Here is a 26414-nt window from a genome sequence, read left to right as displayed (position 1 = left end):
TTTAGTTCAGGGGTAGATAATCTCCCCCATAAAAAGCCCCTGCTAGGGGGTTGTACTTGTCAAAGGTCCCAGGACTTTCAGGGGGCGGGGCCTGCAATGCTGAGCGTGTCTGATTGGTAGATTAACCTCAGTGTTTTTATTCCTCCCTCCGTCCACAATAACATCACACACATCTGTGATTCACTTGATTTCTCTTTCTTTCATTAGTTTTTATTTGTTCTATCTTTTTTGTATGTGTGTGTACTTTTCAGAAGAAGAAGCTGTGATTCTCTTGATTTAGCAGCTTGTAACAGTAGTCTTCTCTCAGCCCACCGTGAATGCGTCTCTCCTCCCGGTGTTCCGCTTTTAAAAGTGACCCTGTAAACTGGAGACCTTCAGCTGAAAGTGTCAGTGTTTGTTTTGATTCATTCATTGCTTTTTCCATGTTTTTAACCGCAGGCACAACATTTTCACTTTTTTTCATGTTTTTCTGCTTTTGGAGCACAATTTCAAGTTTGAGGAATTATTTTTTTTTCGACAGGGTCAACTTTTTTTTTTTGTCAAATTTTATTTTTTGTCAAAAAAAAATTTATCAAAAAAAAAATTGTCAAGAAAAAAATGTCAAAACATTTTTTGTCAAAAAATTTTTTTGTCGTAATTTTTTTTGTCAAAAAATTTTTGACACATCGAGAATTTTTGTCAAAAAATTTTTTGTCAAAATTTTTTTTTGTCAACATTTTTTTCTGACAATTTTTTTTTCAACATTATTTGTTCAAAAAAAAATTCAAAAAATTTTTTCTTCAAATTTTTTTTTCAATTTTTGTATCTTTTTTATTTATCTTTGTTTTCAATTTTCCAAAAACCATTCACAGTCATTGTTTTTTTCATCTGTGATTCACTTGATTTCTCTTTCTTTCATTAGTTTTTATTTGTTCTATCTTTTTTGTATGTGTGTGTACTTTTCAAAAGAAGAAGCTGTGATTCTCTTGATTTAGCAGCTTGTAACAGTAGTCTTCTCTCAGCCCACCGTGAATGCGTCTCTCCTCCCGGTGTTCCGGTTTTAAAAGTGACCCTGTAAACTGGAGACCTTCAGCTGAACGTGTCAGTGTTTGTGTTGATTCATTCATTGCTTTTTCCATGTTTTTAACCGCAGGCACAACATTTTCACTTTTTTTCATGTTTTTCTGCTTTTGGAGCACAATTTCAAGTTTGAGGAATTATTTTTTTTTTCGACAGGGTCAACTTTCTTTTTTGTCAAATTTTATTTTTTGTCAAAAAAAATTTTGTCATGAAAAAAATGTCAAAACATTTTTTGTCAAAAATTTTTTGTCGTAATTTTTTTTGTCAAAAATTTTTTGTCAAAATTTTTTTGTCAAAAATTTTTTGTCAAAAATTTTTTGTCAAAAATTTTTTTGTCAAAAATTTTTTTTGTCAACATTTTTTCCTGACAAATTTTTTTTCAACATTATATGTTCAAAAAAAAATTCAAAAAATGTTCAAATTTTTTTTTCAATTTTTGTATCTCTTTTATTTATCTTTGTTTTCAATTTTCCAAAAACCATTCACAGTCATTGTTTTTTTCATCTGTGATTCTCTTGATTTCTCTTTCTTTCATTAGTTTTTATTTCTTCTATCTTTTTTGTATGTGTGTGTACTTTTCAAAAGAAGAAGCTGTGATTCTCTTGATTCAGCAGCTTGTAACAGTAGTCTTCTCTCAGCCCACCGTGAATGCGTCTCTCCTCCCGGTGTTCCGGTTTTAAAAGTGACCCTGTAAACTGGAGACCTTCAGCTGAACGTGTCAGTGTTTGTGGAGTTCACACAGCTGTTGAAACACAGAGGGAGTTCCTGGGAATGCAAACTAGTTTAGTTTTTATTAAGATTTCAAAATATCCTCATCAGATATTTAATGATGGTCTAAAGACGTTTATGAGGGACGCATCCGGCTGAGAGTCTCCAGTTAACAGGGTCGCCGTTTAAACCAAAACACCGGCCGATCTCTGCGATCACGGCTTTTTGAGTTCAAAAGGATTTTAAAGTCGTGTTGAAACGTCTTTGCTACTCGCGCTTATCTCCTCTCACGTGTTGATTCAGTGAATCCATCTGTGATGAAATATAGCACCATCTAAAACAGACCAGCTGAGTCTCTTCATGCTAACAGGCTAACTGTTGTGTTGCTCATAATGATACCTGCCTGTCCGTCTGCTTCTATGGTGTCATCTGTGATGAATGGCATTCCTCTTTGTGTTACTGCCCTCTACTGGTCTGGTGGTGTAGTGCATTTACTTTGTTTTCTGCATACGTCACTGGCCTGATTTACACAATCTACCCGGGACTAAAGCCCGCAGTTGAAACGCAGACAACAATGGGGGACCAGGAACCTTTTAGTTCAGGGTGAAGTAGTTCTGGGGGCTTAAAGACCCCAGGACTCTTGGTCGAAATGCACCTAAAGACATACTTAAGTTATCAGATAAGATCTGCAGGGTATCATTTTGACCACAGGGGGCGCCAAAACAGAAACTTTAATAAATGTAACTCTTCTTCTGTCAGTAGAGCAGGAGATGCATCCTCAAAGATTCTTTAAAAACAGGACTAACACACATCTTCTGGTTTTCATGTTGGATCTCAGTCCTCGTCTCACTGTCCCTGTTTCTCCACCTCCGACAGACTGAGGCAGCAGAACGTGGCGGAGCTGAAGAACGGGGGAGTCGTGGGAGGAGCGCGGGAGATGTTCGGGAGCTGGCTGGAGGACGGACACCTGAGGAGAGGACGGGAGCTGCTCCTGGACCGGGAGAGGAAGATGGCGGAGGAGTCGTCTGGGAGGCTGACTGGATAAAACGGTGAGCGGCGTTTGAGCGGTGGATTCCTCTGCTTAGCAACAGCTGTCCTGGGTTTACTCACTCCTGCTCCTGATCCTGGCGGAGGCTCCCAGGTCTCTGTGACTGGTTGTTCACTGGTTTATTTTTGAGCGTGGTGTTACACTTGATGGTGAAACTGTTGATTAGCAGGATGCAGATTAAATGGTCCTGAAATCCTCTTAGGAAGTGTTTAATGAAGGCCTCCAGTGCAGACAATTTGGTGAAAAGGTGATTCATTTAAAACATAAATGTTTTAAAAACATTATTGAGGTCTTTTAATTAGACCTGCAGCCAGAGAGGAAACCTGAGCAGGTTTTATCTTTTTTACTCGGTGTCACCAAACACATTATGTTTAATTTGTTGGTCTAACAAACAGCTGATGTGTTCGCGTCCTCTTACAGTGTTTATTCATTTGCTGTTTTTCTAAGAGCTCCCATCATCCTCAGATAGAGAGGCAACTTTAACTAATGGAGGAAGCGTTTCACAATATCAACCCTGCAGATATTAAAGGGGACATATCACGCTTTTTTCATCAACATATATTGGTCTAAGAGGTCCCCAAAACATGTCTTTAAAGTTTATGCTCAAAAAAACACTTTGAAATCAGATTTTGGTCTGCCTGAAAAGTCCTCTTCTTCAGTCCTCCTCAGAACACTCTGTTTTCCCTCTGACCACGCCCCCTCAGGAAGTGGGTGTGGCCTCGGCTCTCCAGCACGTTGATCTAATGTTTACATGTTGGCTGAATATACACGGCTGCTCAGAGATCACGTTACTTCAACCCTCTGAATCTGATCCAGAATCTGATCCTGACGGAGAGGCGCCTGCAGCAGGACCTTTCTGAACCATTGGTCACAGATTTAGTGTTTCTTGTTGTTTTATTTATCAGTATGTCGACGTGTGTCTTGGTACACAGCTACAAACATGTAGCTATGTGGCTATGCTAACTAGCGCTAGCACTTATCCATGATAAATAAAAATCATCCACTAGATCTTCAAATCTGCAGACGTGGGGAGTAAAACCGACCTCTGCCAGAAAGGCAGCAGGACCTTTTATGAAGGATTGGTCACAGATTCTGTGTTACTTGTTGTTTTATTTGTCAGTATGTCGACGTGTGTCTTGGTACACAGCTACAGCTACAGCTACAGCTATGAACATATAGCTATGTAGCTATGCTAATTAGCGCTAGCACTTATCCATGACAAATAAAAATCATCCACTAGATCTTCAAATCTGCAGACGTGGGGAGTCAAAGCGACCTTTGTGTTTATTAAGACAGCCTACAACTAGCATGCCTCCCTCCTAAGCTCCTTGTTAGCACACATGTGTGCAGGGAATGAAAAACAGAGGAGGGGTTGAGTTGTATTTTATACAGTCTATGGGCTGAACAATCTCCGAGCTCTGACTTCCTGTTACAGACCGGATATTGTTGTTACGTAACAAAAACACGGAAGTCTGAAACGGCTGGTTTCAGCACACATTTACAGAAAGGTGGAGAAATCAGAACAGGGGCAGAATGGATTCTTTTCATTCTCGGGGGGTTTGTAGACAGGGACACAGATTTCAGGTAGAGAACCATAAAAAAGTCGATTTTGCATGATATGTCACCTTTAAGCATCAACACTCTGGGAAGGTAGAGCTGTATTATACCACTATTAGTGATCAAAACCAAAGACGAACTCTTAACATGTTTTTTGTCCCTTTCGGCTCACCGTAGTTAAGCTGCCGCAGTGTCTTCCTGCTTCCCTCTTCCACTGTGATGGAAACAATGACACCCTGACCTGTGGATGAAAGTTAATCTTTATATATGAACTCTTACATGTTATTCAATGTGTAATGTTCACAGGCTGTCTCCTCCCTCTAAGTTAAGGTTTCAAATCAATCTGGTGCAGCAGTGCAGCGTTTATTTAAATAATGCATCTGAAAGTCAAGATCATAAAGATCATTGCATTTGCCAAAATCCAGACACTGGTAAAAGTTGCTGTTCTTTCCTATTTTGGACTTAAAACTGTTTTGAAAAACAAAATAATGCAATTTTTAATATGTGATTCAAAATGCAATAAATCTTGATTAAATTTAAATTTTACAATTAATCATGATTCAATTAAAATTCTAAGATTACATTTAAATTCCATGATTAATCGTAATTGAATTGAAATTCTATGATTAATTGTGATTACATTAAATTTCTGCAATTAAAAGCGATTCAATTAAAAATTCTGTAGTTAATTGCAATTAAACTGAAATTTTACGATTGATAAGGATTAAATTTAAATTCTAATATTACATTTAAATTCAATGATTAATCTTGATTAAATTAAAATTCTACAATTAATAACGATTAAATTAAATTTCTGCAATTAAAAGCAATTAAATTGAAATTCTGGGATTTAATTAATTAAATGAAATTATGTTATTAATTGCAATTAAACAGAAATTTTATGATTCATCAGGATTAAATCCAAAATCCAACATTCAATTTAAATTCAATAATTAATTGTGATTAAATTAAATTCTGCAATTATTAACGATTAAGCTGAAATTCAATACAAAATCTGCGATTAAATTGAGGTTCCGTGATTAATCAATTAAATTTAAATTCTATGATAATTCAATTAAATTGAAATCCCTGATTAACCACTGCTAAATTTAAATTCTGTGATTTATAACAATTAATTTTTTTAATTTGTGATCAATTGTGATATAATTGAAATTCTGTGATTAAATATAAAATATCTGATTAATCGCCATTAAATTGAAATTTTCCAATTAATCGCAAATAAATTTAAATTTAAATTCTGAGATCACCAGTATTCAATTTTAATTTTGTGATTAATTGTGACTGAATTGAAATTCTACAATTCAATAAATAAATAAATAAATATAAATACATTTCATTTTGTGATTAATCGTAATCAAATTTAAATTTGGTGATTACATTTAAATTCTGTTATTAAATTTAAAGTCTATGATTAATCAAGATTTAAAATTGGAGCATTTAACATTGCCACTTTTAACACTGAATGACATTTAACTTCATTAAACAGCATCCTCTGAAGACTCACAGTACAACAACAAGTCCTAATAGCAGGTTCAAACAAAGACAACAAACCAGTCCAACACAAGACATGATGGGAAACGAGGCATGATGGGCCTCCACTGCAGTATGTTATATTAGATCTGTCCTGCAGCCCTCTGCACATGCTCAGTCCGTCCCCTCCTGCTCTGCCACCTTACACTTTAATGTAACTTTAAGCTTTTCTTTTAAGCCTCCATCAAATATGAACTCCTCACAGTCGGACTTTTTCAGAAGAAGAAAAACAAATGTCTAGACTCATACGATGAGAATCTCTCTCAGTGATCTCATATGACTCACCACGAGTGTGTGTCAGCGCCGGGATCTGCAGAGAGCTTGCCCTCTTCGGTTTCTGGCTTCCAGACCGTCGTGGGCATCAAACTTTGTGCAGTTGATTGGAAGGCTCAAGGTGTAAGAATAGGACTCTGATGAAATAAGGTTAAAGGAGATCAGATGGAGCTGCTGCTGTTAATAGGAGGAGGAGGAGGGACTGACAAACTCTGATCGCCTTTAAAACTTGAGAGACTGGATTAGTTAGTTTGTTGTGTTTAAAGTTAATCAAACCTTATAGAAACTTTGCTCACGTCACTTCAAGTCTCCCAGATGTCACCATGGGACTCCTCTATGAACATGAAACTTAAATCCCTGCTGCTCTCTCAAACTTCTTCATATTTGAGCATAAAAACACTAAAAAAAATCAAGCTTTTTAACTTCTGCAGACCATTAAGAGTATCAGAATCTGAGGCTGCAGGTTTGCAGACGGAGTATTTTAACTCAGCACGGTCCTGCCGGTCCCCCGTGCCCCCCCTCCCTCCTCCCCCCTCCACTCCCCAGTCTGTCAGTGTTGAAGCCAACACCTCCATCCCAGGCAACAAACAAAAACTGCTCCAGCCAGTCCCTGTCTGTGTGTGTAGCTGTGTGAGTTTTGGCTCCGACTGCTCAGCAACAAACACAAACTTCAGGAAAATTTAGGGGAGAAAAAAAAAAAAAAGAGACATTATTGGAGGGCCTAAAATAGCAGCAGACCCCCCGGTGAGGTAAAGTTTGATAGATAAAAGGCTCCGCCTGGGGCAAAGTGTGACGACAGAGTCTGCTGCTTCTTCTTCCCTCCGCTGTCTGTTCTGACAGAGCATTGAAAGTTTAATGTTTCGACGCCCGCTCATCAAAATCTGTTCAAATGAATTCCTCCAGACAAACAAGGTGGAGACTCGGCGTCTGACATCGTCACGTTTGAACGATTGTCACCGCTTTTGGACGGCTTCAAAATCAAGTCCTGACAGCTGGAATCAGAAATCAATATGCAGCGGTTTGAGCGAGTAAAAATAACTGAGATGGCGTCGCGTTCAGGCCGGGATGTCTTTAATGGCTCTGTCACACAATGATGATTTAGCCAGAGTTTTCCCAATGTATCAAAATGCCTTTAAAACGCCGACATACACTGATGTTCTTTTCAGTTTTAGGCGTATACATATTCATAACTTCTGCCCAACTAGATTCCACTTGTGCAAAGGATGACGTGTATAAAAAGGCTGCCGCTCATTAATGACAGCGTCAGAGGTTTTCAGAGGACCAGAAAGACAACATGGATGAGGAGAGGAGGAGGAGGAGAATCCTTGATTCAGTGATTACCGAGGGGAAAACCTCGGTCACATGACTCCAGCTGAACGGAGGGTTCACCTGGAGTCATGTGACCAAGGTTTTCCTGGGGGTTGACCAAGCGGCAACCTCCGGTCTCAAACTATGAAGCCCATGTGGAAGTGTTATAAACTGCAATACTTAGAGAATCCACTTGAGGCTGGCTGCAGAAACACAGGAAACCACATACACATGAATGGGAAAAAGAGGATATTTGCAGCATTAATAAACATGTTTACAGCCTGGTTCAAAAAACGAAGCTAATCTCTCTATCGGCACACACTGCACGGGGGGTGAATTTATTTCTAACGTGACGGTTCAGAAGATATTAAGATTCTGAGTTTTTGCCCAAATAAGGGCATGACTGACGTGACAAACAGGAGGGAGCACAGAGCTGTTGGCTAAGAGGCTCAAACTCCGCCCCTTTATGTCACACTCTGCCTGGTTGAGTTCTGCATTTCCAATATGGCTGCCGCCGTCGATTGGCTTCAAAACAGCTCTCAGGAACAGACGGGTGGCGTCACGGATACTACGTCCATATTTTATACAGTCTTTGGTCTACACTCCAAATTAAGTTATAGAGTGCTCACCTTAGTTGTGGAATAAAAGAGCAAAGTCTTATAAATAAATAAGAATACACTTATTATTCTCTGTAAATCTGATTTCATGAAAAACAAAGAATCTCTCACGTTGCACGATTTGACTCTTTCTGGTTGGAGACTCTTCCAACCTGAGACCGAACTTTAACCGTGCTCACAGAGGACGGTCAAAAAATGTGAAGTCAGCGAGTTTGAATAGCTTTATGATTGAATCCTGAATCCCAGATGAGACGCAGGTCATTAAAATAATCAGTGGATCGCATTTTTGCACAAAAACTACATTTCCCATGATGCATCTTTAAAGCCTTTTTATCCAGCATTATCTTTATATAAAAGCTTTAACCCCAAGGTTGAAGAAGTGGAGCGAATTTGCACGGCCGTTCAAGCCTGCATTCTGTTTAATGACCAGCAGGGGGCCACTCCCACAGAAGTCTTAGCCGACTTCTCAGTTTATTTCTCCCTCAGTCGACATTCTCCTGATTAGTTCACCGTCTCAATGCAGCATGATGATCGTTTTGTAAATTATGATCCCATTAAGAGTTAAGTAGACTCTTTTTTTAGATATATTTTTTGGGGGGTTTTAATGTTTTGATCAGAGGGTAGGTTGGGGGGAAGAAAAGGAAACTTGAGGCGCTGTTGTAGCTCAGTTTTTGGAGCAGGCGCCCCATGTACAGAGCTACAGGTCTTCAGTCCTAGCAGGCTCTCTCTCTCTCTCTCTCTCTCTCTCTCTCTCTCTCTCTCTCTCTCTCTCTCTCTCTCTCTCTCTCTCTCTCTCTCTCTCTCTCTCTCAAGCTGTACTCCCCAAATAAAGGTAGAATCCCCCCCAAACAATCTAAACTGGGAAAAGGAAGGTCGGGGATGACATGGGTCAGCTTCATTTCGTCCAAATTCTGCCCCAGAAAAAAACAAAATGCAGCATTCCAAGAGTCCCAAACTTTCAACACCTTAGTCAACAAACTAGTTAGAGGCATAGAGGTGGCTACGAGTGTGTTTGTAACACCCCACATGTCCAGGCTGCAAAATATGAGTCAAAACTCTGCAGCTTATTCCATTTTCAGATTTTTGTTCTACAATTGGTTTTTCCCATTTGTTAGTGTTAAAGGAACAAGTCTGCCAGTAGTGTTTACAAGAGGAGGCCTTCAAGATCACACAGAAGGTGTTTAACATCAGAAGGAAGACATAAAGAGAAGTAAACAAAGACAGAAACACACTTTCTCTTTGAGGCTCGGACCTCCACCAGATCAGTTTCCGGTCCGTCATTTTCAGAAGGTAGCAGGACCTCCAGACAGCTGGAGTCATGTGACCGAGGTTTTCCCCTCAGTAATCCCTGAATCAAGGATCCTCCTCCTCCTCCTCTCCTCATCCATGTTGTCTTTCTGGTCCTCTGAAAACCTCTGACCTGTTGACTCCAGGCCTGGCTCCGCTCATCATGACTTTGGTTTGTTGTTGTAGTTAAGTGAAATACGATCTGGTGATAACACAGAGTGTTTTATTCTGAAAATTAACCGGATGTTTTCATTTGGTTTTGGTGAAACCTGACTTCCTGTCCCGCTCCATCTGCTCTGTTGAGATTGATGCGTCGTGCTCCGGCATCCGGGACAAATAGAAGTCTTGTGTATCTGATCCGTAGGACTCTGACCTGCCGGACTGGACTCCGCAAATTGAGCGGATTCAGTGGAAGTTAACACATTGATTAGTATAGAAACTATCAGATCCGGTGTTGTGACGGATCTTGCAAAAGGAGTGATATGTTAACATATTTTGCAAGGGAAGAAGTATCTGTTGCTAGATCTTGCAAGAGACAGATATCTCTGTTTAAGTATCTTGCACGAAAAAGATAGAGAGATATCAGTGCAGACGAATCTTTAAGGGAGGACATGTCTTTGTTGGGAGGGAGGAGATATCTCTGTTGCAAGATTCTTCAAGAGTAGTTGAGATTGATGCGTCGTGCTCCGACATCCGGCAAAGATAGAAGTCTTGTGTATCTGATGCGCAGCCGGATTGCAACGGTGCGGATCCAGTGGAAGTTAACACATTGGCTAGAGTAGTAACGTATCAGATCTGGAGCTGTGACAGTTCTTGCATAAGGAGTGATGTGTTAACATATTTTGCAAGGGAGGAAGTGTCTGTTGCTAGATCTTGCAAGAGACGGATATCTGTTTTAGTTTCTTGCACGAAAAAGATGGAGAGATATCAGTGCAGATAAATCTTTAAGAGAGGACATGTCTTTGTTGGGAGGGAGGAGATATCTCTGTTGCAAGATTCTTCAAGAGTAGTTGAGATTGATGCGTCGTGCTCCAACAACCGGCAAAGATAGAAGTCTTGTGTATCTGATGCACAGCCGGATTGCAACGGAGCGGATCCAGTGGAAGTTAACACATTGACTAGAAGAGAAGCCTATCAGATCTGGAGCTGTGACAGATCTTGCATAAGGAGTGATGTGTTAACATATTTTGCGAGGGAGGAGGTATCTGTTGCTAGATCTTGAATAAGAAATATTTGTGTGTCTAGATCTTGCAAGAGACAGATATCTCTGTTTTAGTTTCTTGCACGAAAAAAGATGGAGAGATATCAGTGCAGACGAATCTTTAAGGGAGGACATGTCTTTGATGGGAGGGAGGAGATATCTCTGTTGCAAGATTCTTCAAGAGTAGTTGGGATTGATGCGTCGTGCTCCAACATCCAGCAAAGATAGAAGTCTTGTGTTTCTGATGCGCAGCCGGATTGCAATGGAGCGGATCCAGTGGAAGTTAACACATTGACTAGAAGAGAAGCCTATCAGATCTGGTGCTGATCTGAGACGGATCTGGTGGAATTTGGCAGCAATAGCCTCACACGGCATTATACAATAATATTTATCTCTATTCCTCCTTCCACACATCAGATTAAAAACACTCATACCAATCTCTGTCCTGTCTCTGGGGACGGATCATCCTGTGCAGAATAACTCAGATTAAGTTATGATGTCAGACACATCGGAGCCCGAAGGCAGCGGCATTAGGAGCAGGCGGTAAGGCATGTTAAAAATGTGATGCTACAGCAGAGCAAGCAGGCAGGCGGAGAGCGTGGTGGGCTGTTTTCTGGTAGATCAGATTCAGTTTGTGAGCAGGATGATAAATTACCATGAGCTGCTATCTAAACTCTGGCAGTTTGTGACTGTGGCCACACACTCGTCTGCTCTGCCAGACGCTCAGTTCAGGTGCCAGTTTATCACCGCCGGCTGAGTTCTGCTCTCCCGATCAGTTTGGCTCACAGATTACTGACTGTGGCAGGTGGATGCTGGAATCCAACGAACACTGATGATGGAAAAGCTGCTCTAGTTTAAGAGTCACACTCAAACTCTCTGAATTTCTCAATGTGGTGACAGGGAAATATGGCGTTTCCACGACGCCCGTGTTACTCAGCGTACAGTGGAATCAGTCCATTTCTCAGATTTCTCAAGATAGTGTTTGAAAACCTTCTTCTTTCTTGACACAGATATTCTTAATATTTCTGCTCAAATCTTCCTCCGTATGCCTTCATACCACCTGGCAATCATCTCTCCTGGACCAGATACTCAAGTTGTTTTTGTTTTAAGCTCATCCAGTGCCAGACAGGTGGGGTTTGTCACTCCGAGTGCCAATAAACAAGGACATGGAAGTGACAATTATTTTACCTGATTTCACTGAAGCGGCCAAATATCCTCTAGAACGAAGGTAACTCATCGCAACACCACAAAACTGAGAGGAAGTGGTCTGCTTTTCTGGGCGTGGCCTGTTTTCACTTTCACGAAATCTGTTGTTTCATGTATTTATAGCCAGATCTTGCAAGAGAGGTTGTCAGATCTTGATTTTTATGCAAGATCTTGCCCATGAATCCATGTTTCCTTAATTTATGTAGAACATATCTGAGGTGCAAGATCTTGTGAGACAAGAAGATATGCGTTGAAGTATCTTGCGAGAAAAGACATCTTAAGAGAAATAAAACTTTTGACAGATCTTGTTAGAGACCAGATTTAATGTGTGCAGGAGAGATTTCTAATAAGAAATATTTGTGTTGCCAGATCTTGCAAGAGAAGTTGTCATATCTTGTTTTTTTTGCAAGATCTTTTCAGAAAGATTATCTGTGTGGATGGATCCTACAAAAATCCATCTTCCCATAATTTATTATACATATCTGAGGTCCAAGATCTTGCAAGACAAGAAGACATGCGCTGAAGTATCTTGCAAGAAAAAAACTGTCATCTTAAGAGAGACGAGACATTTCATTTTGACAGATCTTGTTAGAAACCAGATCTCTGGTGTGCAGTAGAGATTTCTGTGTTGTAAGATCCTGTGAGATAAGAAATAGTCTTGTTGACTGATCTTGCAAGAGAAGGGACATTTCTGTTGTCAGATCTTGGTTTTTTTTGCAAGATCTTTTCAGAAAGATTATCTGTGTGGATGGATCCTACAAAAATCCCTCTTTCCATAATTTATTATACATACCTGAGGGCGCAAGATCTTGCAAGACAAGAAGATATGCATTAAGGTATCTTGCGAGAAAAGACTTTGGTTTGTGACACCTTGAGAGAAAAGAGACCAGAGACCAGTTAGAGACCAGATTTCCTGTGTGCAGAAGAGAGATTTCTGTGTTGTAAGATCATGTGAGAGAAGAAATATTAGTGTTGCCAGATCTTGCAAGAGAGGCTGTCAGATCTTGATTTTTATGCAAGATCTTGCCCATGAATCCATGTTTCCTTAATTTATGTAGAACATATCTGAGGCGCAAGATCTTGTGAGACAAGAAGATATGCGTTGAAGTATCTTGCGAGAAAAGACTTTGGTTTGTGACATCTTAAGAGAAAAAAAACTTTTGACAGATCTTGTTAGAGACCAGATTTAATGTGTGCGGGAGAGAGATTTCTGTGTTGTTAGATCCTGTTAAATAAGAAATATTTGTGTTGCCAGATCTTGCAAGAGAAGTTGTCAGATCTTGTTTTTTTGCAAGATCTTTTCAGAAAGATTATCTGTGTGGATGGATCCTACAAAAATCCCTCTTTCCATAATTTATTATACATACCTGAGGGCGCAAGCTCTTGCAAGACAAGAAGATATGCATTAAGGTATCTTGCGAGAAAAGACTTTGGTTTGTGACATCTTAAGAGAAAAGAGACCAGAGACCAGTTAGAGACCAGATTTCCTGTGTGCAGAAGAGAGATTTCTGTGTTGTAAGATCATGTGAGAGAAGAAATATTAGTGTTGCCAGATCTTGCAAGAGAAGTTGTCAGATCTTGATTTTTATGCAAGATCTTGCCCATGAATCCATGTTTCCTTAATTTATGTAGAACATATATCTGAGGTGCAAGATCTTGTGAGACAAGAAGATATGCGTTGAAGTATCTTGCGAGAAAGGACTTTGGTTTGTGACATCTTAAGAGAAAAAAAACTTTTGACAGATCTTGTTAGAGACCAGATTTAATGTGTGCAGAAGAGAGATTTCTGTGTTGTTAGATCCTGTTAAATAAGAAACATTTGTGTTGCCAGATCTTGCAAGAGAAGTTGTCAGATCTTGTTTTTTTGCAAGATCTTTTCAGAAAGATTATCTGTGTGGAAGGATCCTACAAAAATCCCTCTTTCCATAATTTATTATACATACCTGAGGGCGCAAGATCTTGCAAGACAAGAAGATATGCATTAAGGTATCTTGCGAGAAAAGACTTTGGTTTATGACACCTTGAGAGAAAAGAGAAATTGGCAGATCATGTTAGAGACCAGATTTCCTGTGTGCAGAAGAGAGATTTCTGTGTTGGAGGATCATGTGAGAGCAGTAATATTAGTGTTGCCAGATCTTGCAAGAGAAGTTGTCAGATCTTGATGTTTATGCAAGATCTTGCCCATGAATCCATGTTTCCTTAATTTATGTAGAACATATCTGAGGTGCAAGATCTTGTGAGACAAGAAGATATGCGTTGAAGTATCTTGCGAGAAAAGACTTTGGTTTGTGACATCTTAAGAGAAAAAAAACTTTTGACAGATCTTGTTAGAGACAAGATTTAATGTGTGCGGGAGAGAGATTTCTGTGTTGTTAGATCCTGTTAAATAAGAAATATTTGTGTTGCCAGATCTTGCAAGAGAAGTTGTCAGATCTTGTTTTTTTGCAAAGTCTTTTCAGAAAGATTATCTGTGTGGATGGATCCTACAAAAATCCATCTTCCCATAATTTATTATGCATATCTGAGGTCCAAGATCTTGCAAGACAAGAAGATATGCATTAAGGTATCTTGCAAGAAAAGACTTTGGTTTGAGACACCTTGAGAGAAAAGAGAAATTGGCAGATCATGTTAGAGACCAGATTTCCTGTGTGCAGAAGAGAGATTTCTGTGTTGTAAGATCATGTGAGAGAAGAAATATTAGTGTTGCCAGATCTTGCAAGAGAAGTTGTCAGATCTTGTTTTTTTTGCAAGATCTTGGCAGAGAGATATAATCTGTTTTGATAGATTCTACAAAAATCCATGTTTCCATAATTTGTGCTACATCTCTTTTGCCCAAGATCTTGCAAGACAAGAAGACATGCGCTGAGGTATCTTGCAAGAAAAAAACTGTCATCTTAAGAGAGACAAGACATTTCCTTTTGACAGATCTTGTTTTTTTTGCAAGATCTTTTCAGAAAGATTATCTGTGTGGATGGATCCTACAAAAATCCATCTTCCCATAATTTATTATACATACCTGAGGGCGCAAGATCTTGCAAGACAAGAAGATATGCATTAAGGTATCTTGCGAGAAAAGACTTTGGTTTGTGACACCTTGAGAGAAAAGAGACCAGAGACCAGTTAGAGACCAGATTTCCTGTGTGCAGAAGAGAGATTTCTGTGTTGTAAGATCATGTGAGAGAAGAAATATTAGTGTTGCCAGATCTTGCAAGAGAGGTTGTCAGATCTTGATTTTTATGCAAGATCTTGCCCATGAATCCATGTTTCCTTAATTTATGTAGAACATATCTGAGGCGCAAGATCTTGTGAGACAAGAAGATATGCGTTGAAGTATCTTGCAAAGGAAGGACTTTGGTTTGTGACATCTTAAGAGAAAAAAAACTTTTGACAGATCTTGTTAGAGACCAGATTTAATGTGTGCAGGAGAGATTTCTGTGTTGTTAGATCCTGTTAAATAAGAAATATTTGTGTTGCCAGATCTTGCAAGAGAAGTTGTCAGATCTTATTTTTTTTGCAAGATCTTTTCAGAAAGATTATCTGTGTGGATGGATCCTACAAAAATCCATCTTCCCATAATTTATTATACATATCTGAGGTCCAAGATTTTGCAAGACAAGAAGATATGCATTAAGGTATCTTGGGAGAAAAGACTTTGGTTTGTGACACCTTGAGAGAAAAGAGAAATTGGCAGATCATGTTAGAGACCAGATTTCCTGTGTGCAGAAGAGAGATTTCTGTGTTGTAAGATCATGTGAGAGAAGAAATATTAGTGTTGCCAGATCTTGCAAGAGAAGTTGTCATATCTTGTTTTTTTTGCAAGATCTTGGCAGAGAGATATAATCTGTTTTGATAGATTCTACAAAAATCCATGTTTCCATAATTTGTGCTACATCTCTTTTGCCCAAGATCTTGCAAGACAAGAAGATATGCGCTGAAGTATCAGGCAAGAAAAAAACTGTCATCTTAAGAGACAAGATATTTCATTTTGACAGATCTTGTTAGAAACCAGATCTCTGGTGTGCAGTAGAGATTTCTGTGTTGTAAGATCCTGTGAGATAAGCAATAGTCAAGTTGCCTGATCTTGCAAGAAAAGAGACATTTCTGTTGTCAGATCTTGTTTTTTTTGCAAGATCTTAGCAGAAAGATTATCTGTGTGGATGGATCCTACAAAAATCCATCTTCCCATAATTTATTATACATATCTGAGGTCCAAGATGTTGCAAGACAAGAAGATATGCATTAAGGTATCTTGCGAGAAAAGACTTTGGTTTGTGACACCTTGAGAGAAAAGAGAAATTGGCAGATCATGTTAGAGACCAGATTTCCTGTGTGCAGAAGAGAGATTTCTGTGTTGTAAGATCATGTGAGAGAAGAAATATTTGTGTTGCCAGATCTGTTATTCAATCTTGTGAGGGAAGAGATGTCTGTGGTGCCAGATCTTGCAAGAGAGATGTCTTTGCTGTGCGATATCTTGCAAGGGGAAAAATACCTGTGTTGCAAGATCTTGCAAGAGAAGAGACACATGGGCTGTAGATCTTGTGAGAGAGGAGAAGTCTGCGCTTTTAGATTCAGCTGGGGAGATGTGTGGCCTGCCAGATTTTGTGAGATGTGATAACTTTGCAAACACATCTTGTGAGAGAAATGTCTTTGCTGTGCGATATATCTTGCAAGGGGAAAATACCTGTGTTGCAAGGAAGCAATATATGGGTTGCAGATCTTGCAAGGGGTGGGATGCCTATAACTAGATCTTGTGAGAGAAGAGATGTTTGGCCTGTCAGATCTTGCAAGGGAAGGGATCTTGCAAGAGAAGGGATCTTGCAAGAGAAGGGATCTTGCAAGATGAATGATTCCTTTGCTACTAAGTCTTGCGAGAGAGGAGATCTCTATGCTTCTAGATTCAGCTGGAGAACAAGATATATGGCCTGCCAGATTTTTTGTGAAACAGGACATCTTCGATGATAAATCTTGCAAAAGAGGAAATGTCTGATCTTGTGAGAGCAGGGATATCTGCTGACAGATCTTACAGAAGGAGTGATGAGTTTCTTAACAAATCTTGCGAGGAAGGAGGTATCTATGTTGCTAGATCTTGAGTAAGAAATGTTTGTGTGTCTAGATCTTGCAAGAGACAGATATCTATGTTTGAGTATCTTGCAAGAAAAAGATAGAGGGATATCTCAGCAGACAAATCTTTAAGAGAGGACTTGTCTGTAATGCGAGGGCGGAGATATCTTTGTTGCCAGATCTTGACCTGTCGGATCTTGCAAGAGAAGGGATCTTGAAAGAGGAATGTTTCCTTTGCTACTATGTCTTTCGAGAGAGGAGATGAGGGGGATAAGGGCTGCATTTTGTTAGAGGCAGGATATCTTTGCCAAGAGATCTTGCAAAAGAAGAGATGTCAGTGATGTCTGATCTTGCGAGAGAAGGGATAGCTTTGACAACAGATCTTGCAAAAGAAGAGATACCTGCCAACAGATCTTACAGAAGGAGTGATGTTTGTTAACAGATCTTGCGAGGGAGGAGGTATCTATGTTGCTCTTGAGTAAGAAATGTTTGTGTGTCTAGATCTTGCCAGAGACGGATACTTGTGTTTTGGTATCTTGCGAGAAAAAGATAGATAGATATCTCAGCAGATGGATCTTTAAGAGAGGACATGTCTTTGATGCAAGGGTGGAGATATCTCTGTTGGAAGATGCTTCAAGAGCAGAGATATCTTGCAAGAGGAGATATCTGGGTTGCCGGTGTTTGTGAAAGAGAGATTAAAACAGTGTTTGTATTGCAAGATCTTGCAAGAGACGGATATCTATATTTGAGTATCTTGCAAGAAAAAGATAGAGAGATATCAGTGCAGACAAATCTTTAAGAGAGGACATGTCTGTAATGCGAGGGCGGAGATATCTTTGTTGCCAGATCTTGACCTGTCGGATCTTGCAAGAGAAGGGATCTTGAAAGAGGAATGTTTCCTTTGCTACTATGTCTTTCGAGAGAGGAGATGAGGGGGATAAGGGCTGCATGTTGTTAGAGGCAGGATATCTTTGCCAAGAGATCTTGCAAAAGAAGAGATGTCAGTGATATCTGATCTTGCGAGAGAAGGGATAGCTTTGACAACAGATCTTGCAAAAGAAGAGATACCTGCTTACAGATCTTACAGAAGGAGTGATGTTTGTTAACAGATCTTGCGAGGGAGGAGGTTTCTATGTTGCTCTTGAGTAACTTGAGATACTTGTGTTTCGGTATCTTGCGAGCAGATATCTCAGCAGATGGATCTTTAAGAGAGGACATGTCTTTGATGCAAGGGTGGAGATATCTCTGTTGGAAGATGCTTCAAGAGTAGATATATCTTACGAGAGGAGATATCTGGGTTGCCGGTGTTTGTGAGAGAGATTAAAACAGTGTTTGTATTGCAAGATCTTGCAAAAGACAGTATCTGTGTTGCCTGATCTTGCAAGGGAATAAACTAATACGTCAGCTGCGACTTCAGAGAGTTTGTTACTGAAGCTTCAAACACAGTAACGTTAATGTCTCAGGTGATCCTGTCCTTCTCGCAGGATGTCGAGAGGAGGTAAGACTTCATGGTCCAAACTCCTGAAACAGATTCAGGAAATGACTTTTAACACTTCGCTTTTGTTTCTGAATGGTCTCTGAAGTCGTGAAGCCCCGCCCCCTCTGCTGCAGAGCGAAAAATAAAACAAACATCAAATGTTTTAGGAGGCGCCCTTCAGCTTACACTCCACCGTTTTTTACTTCAGAGCTGAAAGAAGTGGAGAGATATTGAATAGGATTCTCTTTTGTATAGATGTGATTAAATGAAAGAGTGTTTTTGTGTGTCTCTGTGTACGGCTGTGTTTATGTATGCCACTAACCTCCTCTTTTTTTTACCAAAACTTCAAAGATTAAATTTGTATTAATAGGAGAAAACATGTTTCTTTCACAACTCCCTTCAGCTCTGCAATTTTCCGTTTGTATTTCAGCACATACAAAAGAGAATTTTCACTTGTGTTTAACGGGCCCTAAAAGCAAAGAGGAATGTACTCCATATAAAAGATTTCTTTTTATTTAACTTCTCTCCGGCTGACTTCATTCAACACACTTCTGCCATGTTCACTTTTTTTGATTCATGATACAAAATAACTCTCCACCAAATCCACCTTTCAAATTAAAGGCCAAGATTTACTCTGCTTTAAGATCAGATAAGATCTGAGAATGGAACCAAAGAGAACAAAGCAGAATGGAAAGACAAAGAACAAAGGAGAATAGAATGGAATGGAACAGAGTAGAATGGAATGGAATGAAAGAAACAGAATGGAATGGAATCAAAAATAATTTAATGTAAAGAAAAAGAACAAAGAAGAATAGAATGGAATGGAACACAATGGACTGGAATCAAAGAGAATTGAATGTAACGATATGAAAGAGAACAAATAAGAATGGAATGAAATGGAATGAAAAATAATGTAGTCAGATTAAATATAAAAGAATGAATGTAACAGAGTAAAATGGGATGGAATGAAAGAGAAGAAACAGAATGGAATGGATTAAATATAATTGAATGTAACGATATGAAAAGAACAAAGCAGTATAGAATAGAATGGAATAAAAGAGAACAAAGCAGAATGGAACGTAATAAGGTAGAATGTAACAGAGTAGAATGGAATGGAATCAAAAATAATTGAATGTAATGAAAAAGAACAAAGAAGAATAGAATGGAATGGATAAAATAAAATAAAATAAAACCAAATAGATTAGAATGTAATGAAACGAAAGAGAACAAAGCAGAATGGAATTGAACACAATGGACTGGAATCAAAGATAATTGAATTTAACAATATAAAAAAGAACAAAGCAGAATAGAATAGAATGGAATGAATGAGAACAAAGCAGAATGGAACGTAATAAGGTAGAATGTAACAGAGTAGAATGGATGGAATGAAAGAGAAGAAACAGAATGGAAAGACAAAGAACAAAGGAGAATAGAATGGAATGTTACAGAGTAGAATGGAATGGAATCAAAAATAATTTAATGTAATGAAAAAGAACAAAGAAGAATAGAATGGAATGGAATGAAATAAGATAAAACAAAATAAATTAGAATGTAATGAAATGAAAGAGAACAAACAGAATGGGATGGAACACAATGGACTGGAATCAAAGAGAATTGAATGTAACAATATGAAAGAGAACAAAGCAGAATAGAATGAAATTTAATGAAAAAGAATGTAATCAAATTAGATATAAATTAATAAAATGGAATGTAAGAGAATACAATGGAAAGGAATAAAGAATAATTTAATGTAATGATATGAAAAAGAAGAATGGAATGTAATGAAAGAGAACAAAGCAGAATGGAGTGGAATGAAATAGAATAGAATAGAATGTAATGGTATTAAAAAGAACAAAGCAGAATAGAATGGAATGGAATGAAAAAGAATGTAATCAAATTAAATATACTGTAAATTAACAGAATTGAATGAAAGACAATACAATGGAAAGGAATAAAGAATAACTGTATCTAATGATAGTGAGATGAAAAAGAACAAAGAAGAATGGAATGAAAGAGAACAAAGCAAAATAGAATGGAATAGAATCAAATAGAATTGAATGTAACAATATAAAAAAGAACAAAGAAAAAGAGAATGGAATGGAATAAAAAGAGAATGGAATCAGATGAAAGAGAACAAAACAAAATTGAATGTTTTGAAATAGAATGTAACAGAGCAGAACGGAATGAAAGAGAACAAAGGAGAATAGAATGATGTGTAATGAAAAAGAATGTAATCAAATGAAATATAAATAATAGAGTGTAAGGAAAGAGAATACAATGAAAGGAAAGAAATAAAGAATAATTGAATGTAATGATATGAAAAAGAAGAATGGAATGGAATGAAATAGAATAAAACAGAATAGAATGGAATGGAATGAAAGAGAACAAAGAAGAATAGAATGGAATGGAATGAAAAAGAATCAAATTAGATATAAATGAATAGAATGGAATGTAAGAGAATACAAAGGAATGAAGAATAGAATGGAATGGAATGATATTTAAAAGAACAAAGAAGAATGGAATGGAATAGAATGAAAGAGAACAAAGCAGAATGGAATGTATTAAGGTAGAATGTAACAAAGCAGAATGGAATGGAATAGAATGAAAGAGAACAAAGTAGAATGGAATGGAATGTATTAAGGTAGAATGTAACAGAGTAGAATGGAATGGAATGTATTAAGGTAGAATGTAACAAAGTAGAATGGAATGGAATAGAATGAAAGAGAACAAAGTAGAATGGAATGGAATGTATTAAGGTAGAATGTAACAAAGCAGAATGGAATGGAATGTATTAAGGTAGAATGTAACAAAGCAGAATGGAATGGAATAGAATGAAAGAGAACAAAGTAGAATGGAATGGAATGTATTAAGGTAGAATGTAACAAAGTAGAATGGAATGGAAGCAAAAATGATGTAATATAATGACAAAGAACAAAGAAGAATAGAATGGAATGGAACACAACAGAACAGAATGAGATCATCAACGATCTGATTGGTTATTGCTTTAATGAATTTTATTGCTGATGTTTACTCTGCGGGAGTTAAACGGTGTGCATATTTACGTTACTCCGATATTTATTGGGACACCGGAGCTTTCATCATGAGACCGGTTCGTCTGCCCACCTTTTGTAAGCTAACCAATGTTTCATCGTCGTTACGTTACAGTTCATAATTTAACGTAGCCTCAAATCAACACATGACCTCATCACTCTGCATCCTGATAAAAGTATCTGAACCATAGACTGTATAAATAAATGGACTTAGTATCCGTGATGTCACCCATCTGTTTCTGAAGCGCTGGTTTGAGGCTAATCGGCGGCGGCAGCCATATTGGAAATGTTGAACTCAACATAACTGCTGTTGAGTGATTGTGACGTAAAGAGGCAGGCTTTGAGCCTCCTCGCCAACAGCTACAGTGTTCCCACCTGTCAATCAAGTCAGCTGTGCCTCTCATTGGAAGACTCGTAATCTCAATATCTTCAAAATTGCGGTGTTATGAAAAAATTCACCCCCCGTACAGTGTGTGCCGATTGAGAAATGAGCTATCCAGACTACACTCGTCTTTTGAACCAGGCTGTAAACATGTTTATTTCTGCTGTGAAGATCGGCTTCTTTGAATGGGTGTGTATGTGGTTTTGGTGCTTCAAGCCAGCCTCTAGTGGACACTGGAGGAACTGCAGTTTTTAATGCTTCTGCATTGGCTTCAATTCTCACGCTTAATCTGAACAATGAAAAGTAGGATTAAAAAAGAAGATCTGTATTCATTCACCTCTCACAATAAATGAGCCGTATTATTAGGGCGATGGTGCTCATGGGAAATGTAGTCTTTAACCCAGGGTCACCAAAGCTTTCTCTAATCTATGGTGCGATTGTTGAGATTGAAGCAGCTCTGACAAAGTGCTTCCAGATGAAGCTGAAACCAGAAGCCGACTTTAAAAAAGTAAAAACGTGTGATACGAAATACTGATGAATGGAAAAGATCATCACATATTCAGCTCCCATAATTGGCCGTAAAATCTTCATAGCTTCTCATGAAAAAGTTATTCAACCATTACCAAAATGAAAAATACATCAGCAGGAATTATTCTCTATTAATCATAACTTTGTGCTTTTGGGAAGGCTGCCAAGGTAAATGGGAGATAATAAAAGACAAATATCTGTTGAGAAAATGAAGAATAGCATCACAGAAATTAATTACCAAGTGGTGTCGGCAAAAAACATGCAAAAAAGGCGATTATGAAGATTGAATGAATGGAGCGTTTAGATAACAGCTTTTTGATGAAAAAAGTTCAAATTTCCCAACGTGGCTCCAATCAAAGGGAGGCTTTGTTAAGTGTAATGTCCTTGTTATTGTATTACATGGTACAAAAGGGAGAATCAGAAGTACATCTTTGCAGCAGAAGAGATTATTTTCACTTCAAAGCGACACACTTCCTTTAACTCCTCTTTTTTTTTTTTATCTATAGACGAATAAAAACACGTTGAACATGTTTACGATTTAAATCCATTTCTTCTTTTGCTCTCATCTTAAAAACACAAACATAATAATGAAGCATATAGAGGTAAATACTCAATAATGTCCAGTACCAAACACACAAGAGCCTTAAACCTGCAGTGTGTGATATGATCAGCAGGGGGCGCCGATCCACGTTAAATTAGCCGTATTTACGTTTCACCTCTATCATCTCTCTCTCTCTCTTCATCTCCCTCTATCCCTCTCTTCAACACGGTCTCAGCAGATGTGTTCTTTCTTTCTTTCTTTCTTTCCTTTTGTTCCTTCATTCTTAAATTTCTTCTTTCTATCATTCATTTTTCGTTTCTTTCATTTCTTTCTCTCTTATTACTTTTTCCTTTCATTCCATTCTTTCTTTCTTTCCTTCCTTCCTTCCTTCCTTCCTCCCTTCCCTCCTTTCTTCCTTCTTTCCTATCTTCCTTCCTTCCTTCTTTCCTTCCTTCCTTCCTGCCTTCCTCTCATCATTCCCTCTTTCTTTCTTCCTTCTTTCCTTCCTTCCTTCTTTCCTTCTTTCTTTCCTTCATTCCTTCTTTCTTTCATTTCTTCTTTCTATCATTCATTTTTCCCTTCTTTCTTTCTCTCTTATTGCTTTTTCCTTTCATTCCTTTCTTTCTTTCTTTCTTCACTTCTCTATTTTCTCCTTTCTTCCTTTCTTTCTTTCTTTCTTCCTTCCTTCCTTCCTTCCTCCCTCCCTCCCTCTCTTTCTTTCTTTCTTCCTTCCTTCCTTCCTTCCTCCCTTCCTTCTTTCTTCCTTCTTTCCTTCCTTCCTTCATGCCTTCCTCTCATCATTCCCTCTTTCTTTCTTCCCTCTTTCCTTCCTTCCTTCTTTCCTTCCTTCCTTCATGCCTTCCTCTCATCATTCCCTCTTTCTTTCTTCCCTCTTTCCTTCCTTCCTTCTTTCCTTCTTTCTTTCCTTCATTCCTTCTTTCTTTCTTTCTTTCTTTCTTTCTCTCTTTCAATGTCTCCTTTTCTTATCCCCTCCTTTCCTTCTGTCATTCCTTCACCATTTATTCTCCTCTTTTTCTTTCTTCTGGTCTCCATCTCTTCTCTCTTTTCTTAGACCTTTCTGGAGTCCCTGAGCTCCCTTGTCTCGTAGGTTCCTCTGGATCTCTGCTGCTGTGGACGTGGTCCAGACTCCAGCTGCTACAACTACTACTATCCGTCTCCCCACTATCATCTCTCTCTCTCTCTCTTCATCTCCCTCTATCCCTCTCTCCAACACGGTCTCAGCAGATGTGTGTCTAACATGAGTCTGGTCCTGCTGGAGGTTTCTGCCTGTTAAAGGAAGTTTGTCCTTGCCACTGTAACTTGCTAAATGCTGCAAAGTGCTCTGCTCATGGTGGAGCAGAGCACTAGTGAATATACTACTGAATATCTTTATTATTGTAGGCTGGTCATATGTTATTTCTAAGCTTTATTGCTTATCCTTGTATTCTTTGCTCTGTATTCGGACCCTAAATCAGCCTAATTATCAAACCTGTTACACAACCTGTGCATTTTTGCCTCGTGGTCATGACTCAAGGGATGTAACAGGATCACAGGAGCAACGCGTCTTTCCCGGATGAGTCTTCATTGATCCGCTTGGGGGTTTATACGTAACAACAAACAGACCAGAATTAGTCCTGACCCATCAAAAGTTTGGACCCTATCCCTACGGGTCCCAGCGTCCAGGTTGACCCGTGAAGACCTTCAAAGTGGAAGGAAGATTAAAAAGGAGTGATAAGAATGCACAATATGAAGGATCCGTGCACGGGTTAGGGGTCAGAGGTCACAGCGGCTGGGTTTCAGTGCAGCATAGTGAAGCAGAGTGATGATACCCGGCAGATTATTTTAAGGAGTCGTAACGACTGATGGAGCAAAACAAATTCCTGCAGCGCCAATTGATGCAGTTTAATGTCTCCAGCTTGTGTGTGAGTGTGTGTGTGTGTGTGCACCATCCATTGTCCTGTCACAATAATCACAGCAGCTCGAGGCTTCATTTAATCAGCTCAGAGTCCCATAATAACTTATCAACCGTCGTAGCTTATAGATGAGGGCTTAATCACCAAAATGCTGCAGTGCCGCTCGCTCTCTCGCTCTCTCACTCTCTCGCTCTCTCGCTCTCTTGCTCTCTCACTCTCTCACTCTCTCGCTCCCTCCCTCCCTCGCTCACTCTCCGACATCAGGGTGAAGCAGCAGACGCTCTGCCTTGCTCCACTCACCTGTCCCCGCGTCTCTACGTTAACACTAAAACATAAATGATAATAATTGATCAGTTTGGACCTCTGGTTTAACAATAAAGGAGATATCTGACTTTCTTTTCTCTCAAAGCTTGAACAACAGTCTTTGTTACATCTCACCTGTATACCTATTTCTGTTATTCAGTTTTATCTAAAGGCAAAGAGATCAATACTTAAAACAAAGAAGTGTTGAAAGAGCTCCTCCAAGGCCGCGCAAGCCTCTGTGCTTCGGTTTGAAGACACTCATAATAAAAAAGGAATAACAGACATTTTCTACAGTTCTGTTTCAAATAAAAATATAAAGACAACCATGATCAATTATTTTTTTGTTTTTTTATTTAACATAAAAAAAAAATCCTGTCAGTGTTTAAAAATGTAGAAGATGATTAAGAAGAAGAGGGATTAAGAAATGTGAGATTTCAAGAACAAAGCTGTAATAATATGAGAAACAGACGTGAATAAATCAGAAAGAGTCAAACATTTACGACAACAAAAGTTTTCAATTCATGCAAAGAGAGATGTTTATTTATGAGACTAAAGTTATAAATCAACAAGATAAAAGTTGTAAAATTTACATGATTAAAGACATAAAAATTACAAGATTAAATGTGTTAAATGTGCTCAATCAAAGTCTTAAATTTACAAAATCAAGGCCATACATTGACAAGATTAAAGTCGTTAAATTAACAAGATTGAATACGTAAAATAAACTAAATTAAGTCTTCAATTTTTAAGATTACGGATGTAAAATTTACAAGATTAAAGACGTAACATTTACAAGATTATATTTGTAAATCAAAGTTATACAATAACAGCATAAAAGTCGAAAACTTTACAAGATTCAAATCATTAAAAATTTACAAGATTAAATACGTAAAAAGGAAGGGATTCAAGTTTTACAGTAACAGCCTAAAAGTTGTAAAGTTTACAAGATAAAAGACAGAAATTGAAGAGATTAAATTTGTAAAATGTAAAAGATTAAAGTCATAACTTCTCAAAATCCAAGTTATACAATAACAGCATAAAAGATTAAAAATTAAAAATGTACAAGATTAAATACGTAAAAAGGACAAGATTAAAGTTGTACATTAATAGCCTAAAAGTTGTAAAGTTTACAAGATAAAAGACAGAAATTGAAGAGATTAAATTTGTAAAATGTAAAAGATTGAAGTCATAACTTCTCAAAATCAAAGTTGTACAATAACAGCACAAAGGTAAAAAATTTTACAAGATTAAAAATGTAAAACTTACAAGATTAAATATGTCAAAGGACAAGATGAAAATCTTTAATTTACAAGATTAAAGTTGTATATTAAAAACATAAAAATT

At 38.2% G+C, this 26414-nt stretch overlaps 1 protein-coding gene across 2 annotated transcripts in view; it reads left to right on the top strand.

Moving 5' to 3' along the window:
• LOC117828488 (zinc fingers and homeoboxes protein 2) overlaps window positions 1-26414 on the top strand; it is a 207636-nt gene that overhangs the window by 168648 nt on the left and 12574 nt on the right. Inside the window, exons 2-3 of one of the 2 annotated variants that reach the window (XM_034705660.1) lie at window positions 2644-2816; window positions 3263-3307. In XM_034705660.1, the coding sequence (XP_034561551.1) occupies window positions 2644-2812 (169 nt within the window). In that variant the 3' untranslated portion in view covers window positions 2813-2816; window positions 3263-3307. Of the gene's footprint in view, window positions 1-2643; window positions 2817-3262; window positions 3308-26414 lie in introns of those variants that run through there. The other variant, XM_034705659.1, reaches the window with a different exon arrangement.

The sequence above is a fragment of the Notolabrus celidotus genome, chromosome 16 (assembly GCF_009762535.1).
Source record: "Notolabrus celidotus isolate fNotCel1 chromosome 16, fNotCel1.pri, whole genome shotgun sequence".
Lineage (NCBI taxonomy): Eukaryota > Metazoa > Chordata > Actinopteri > Labriformes > Labridae > Notolabrus > Notolabrus celidotus.
Note: the sequence above shows the minus strand (reverse complement) of the source record. Positions and strands in the feature narration are given on the sequence as shown.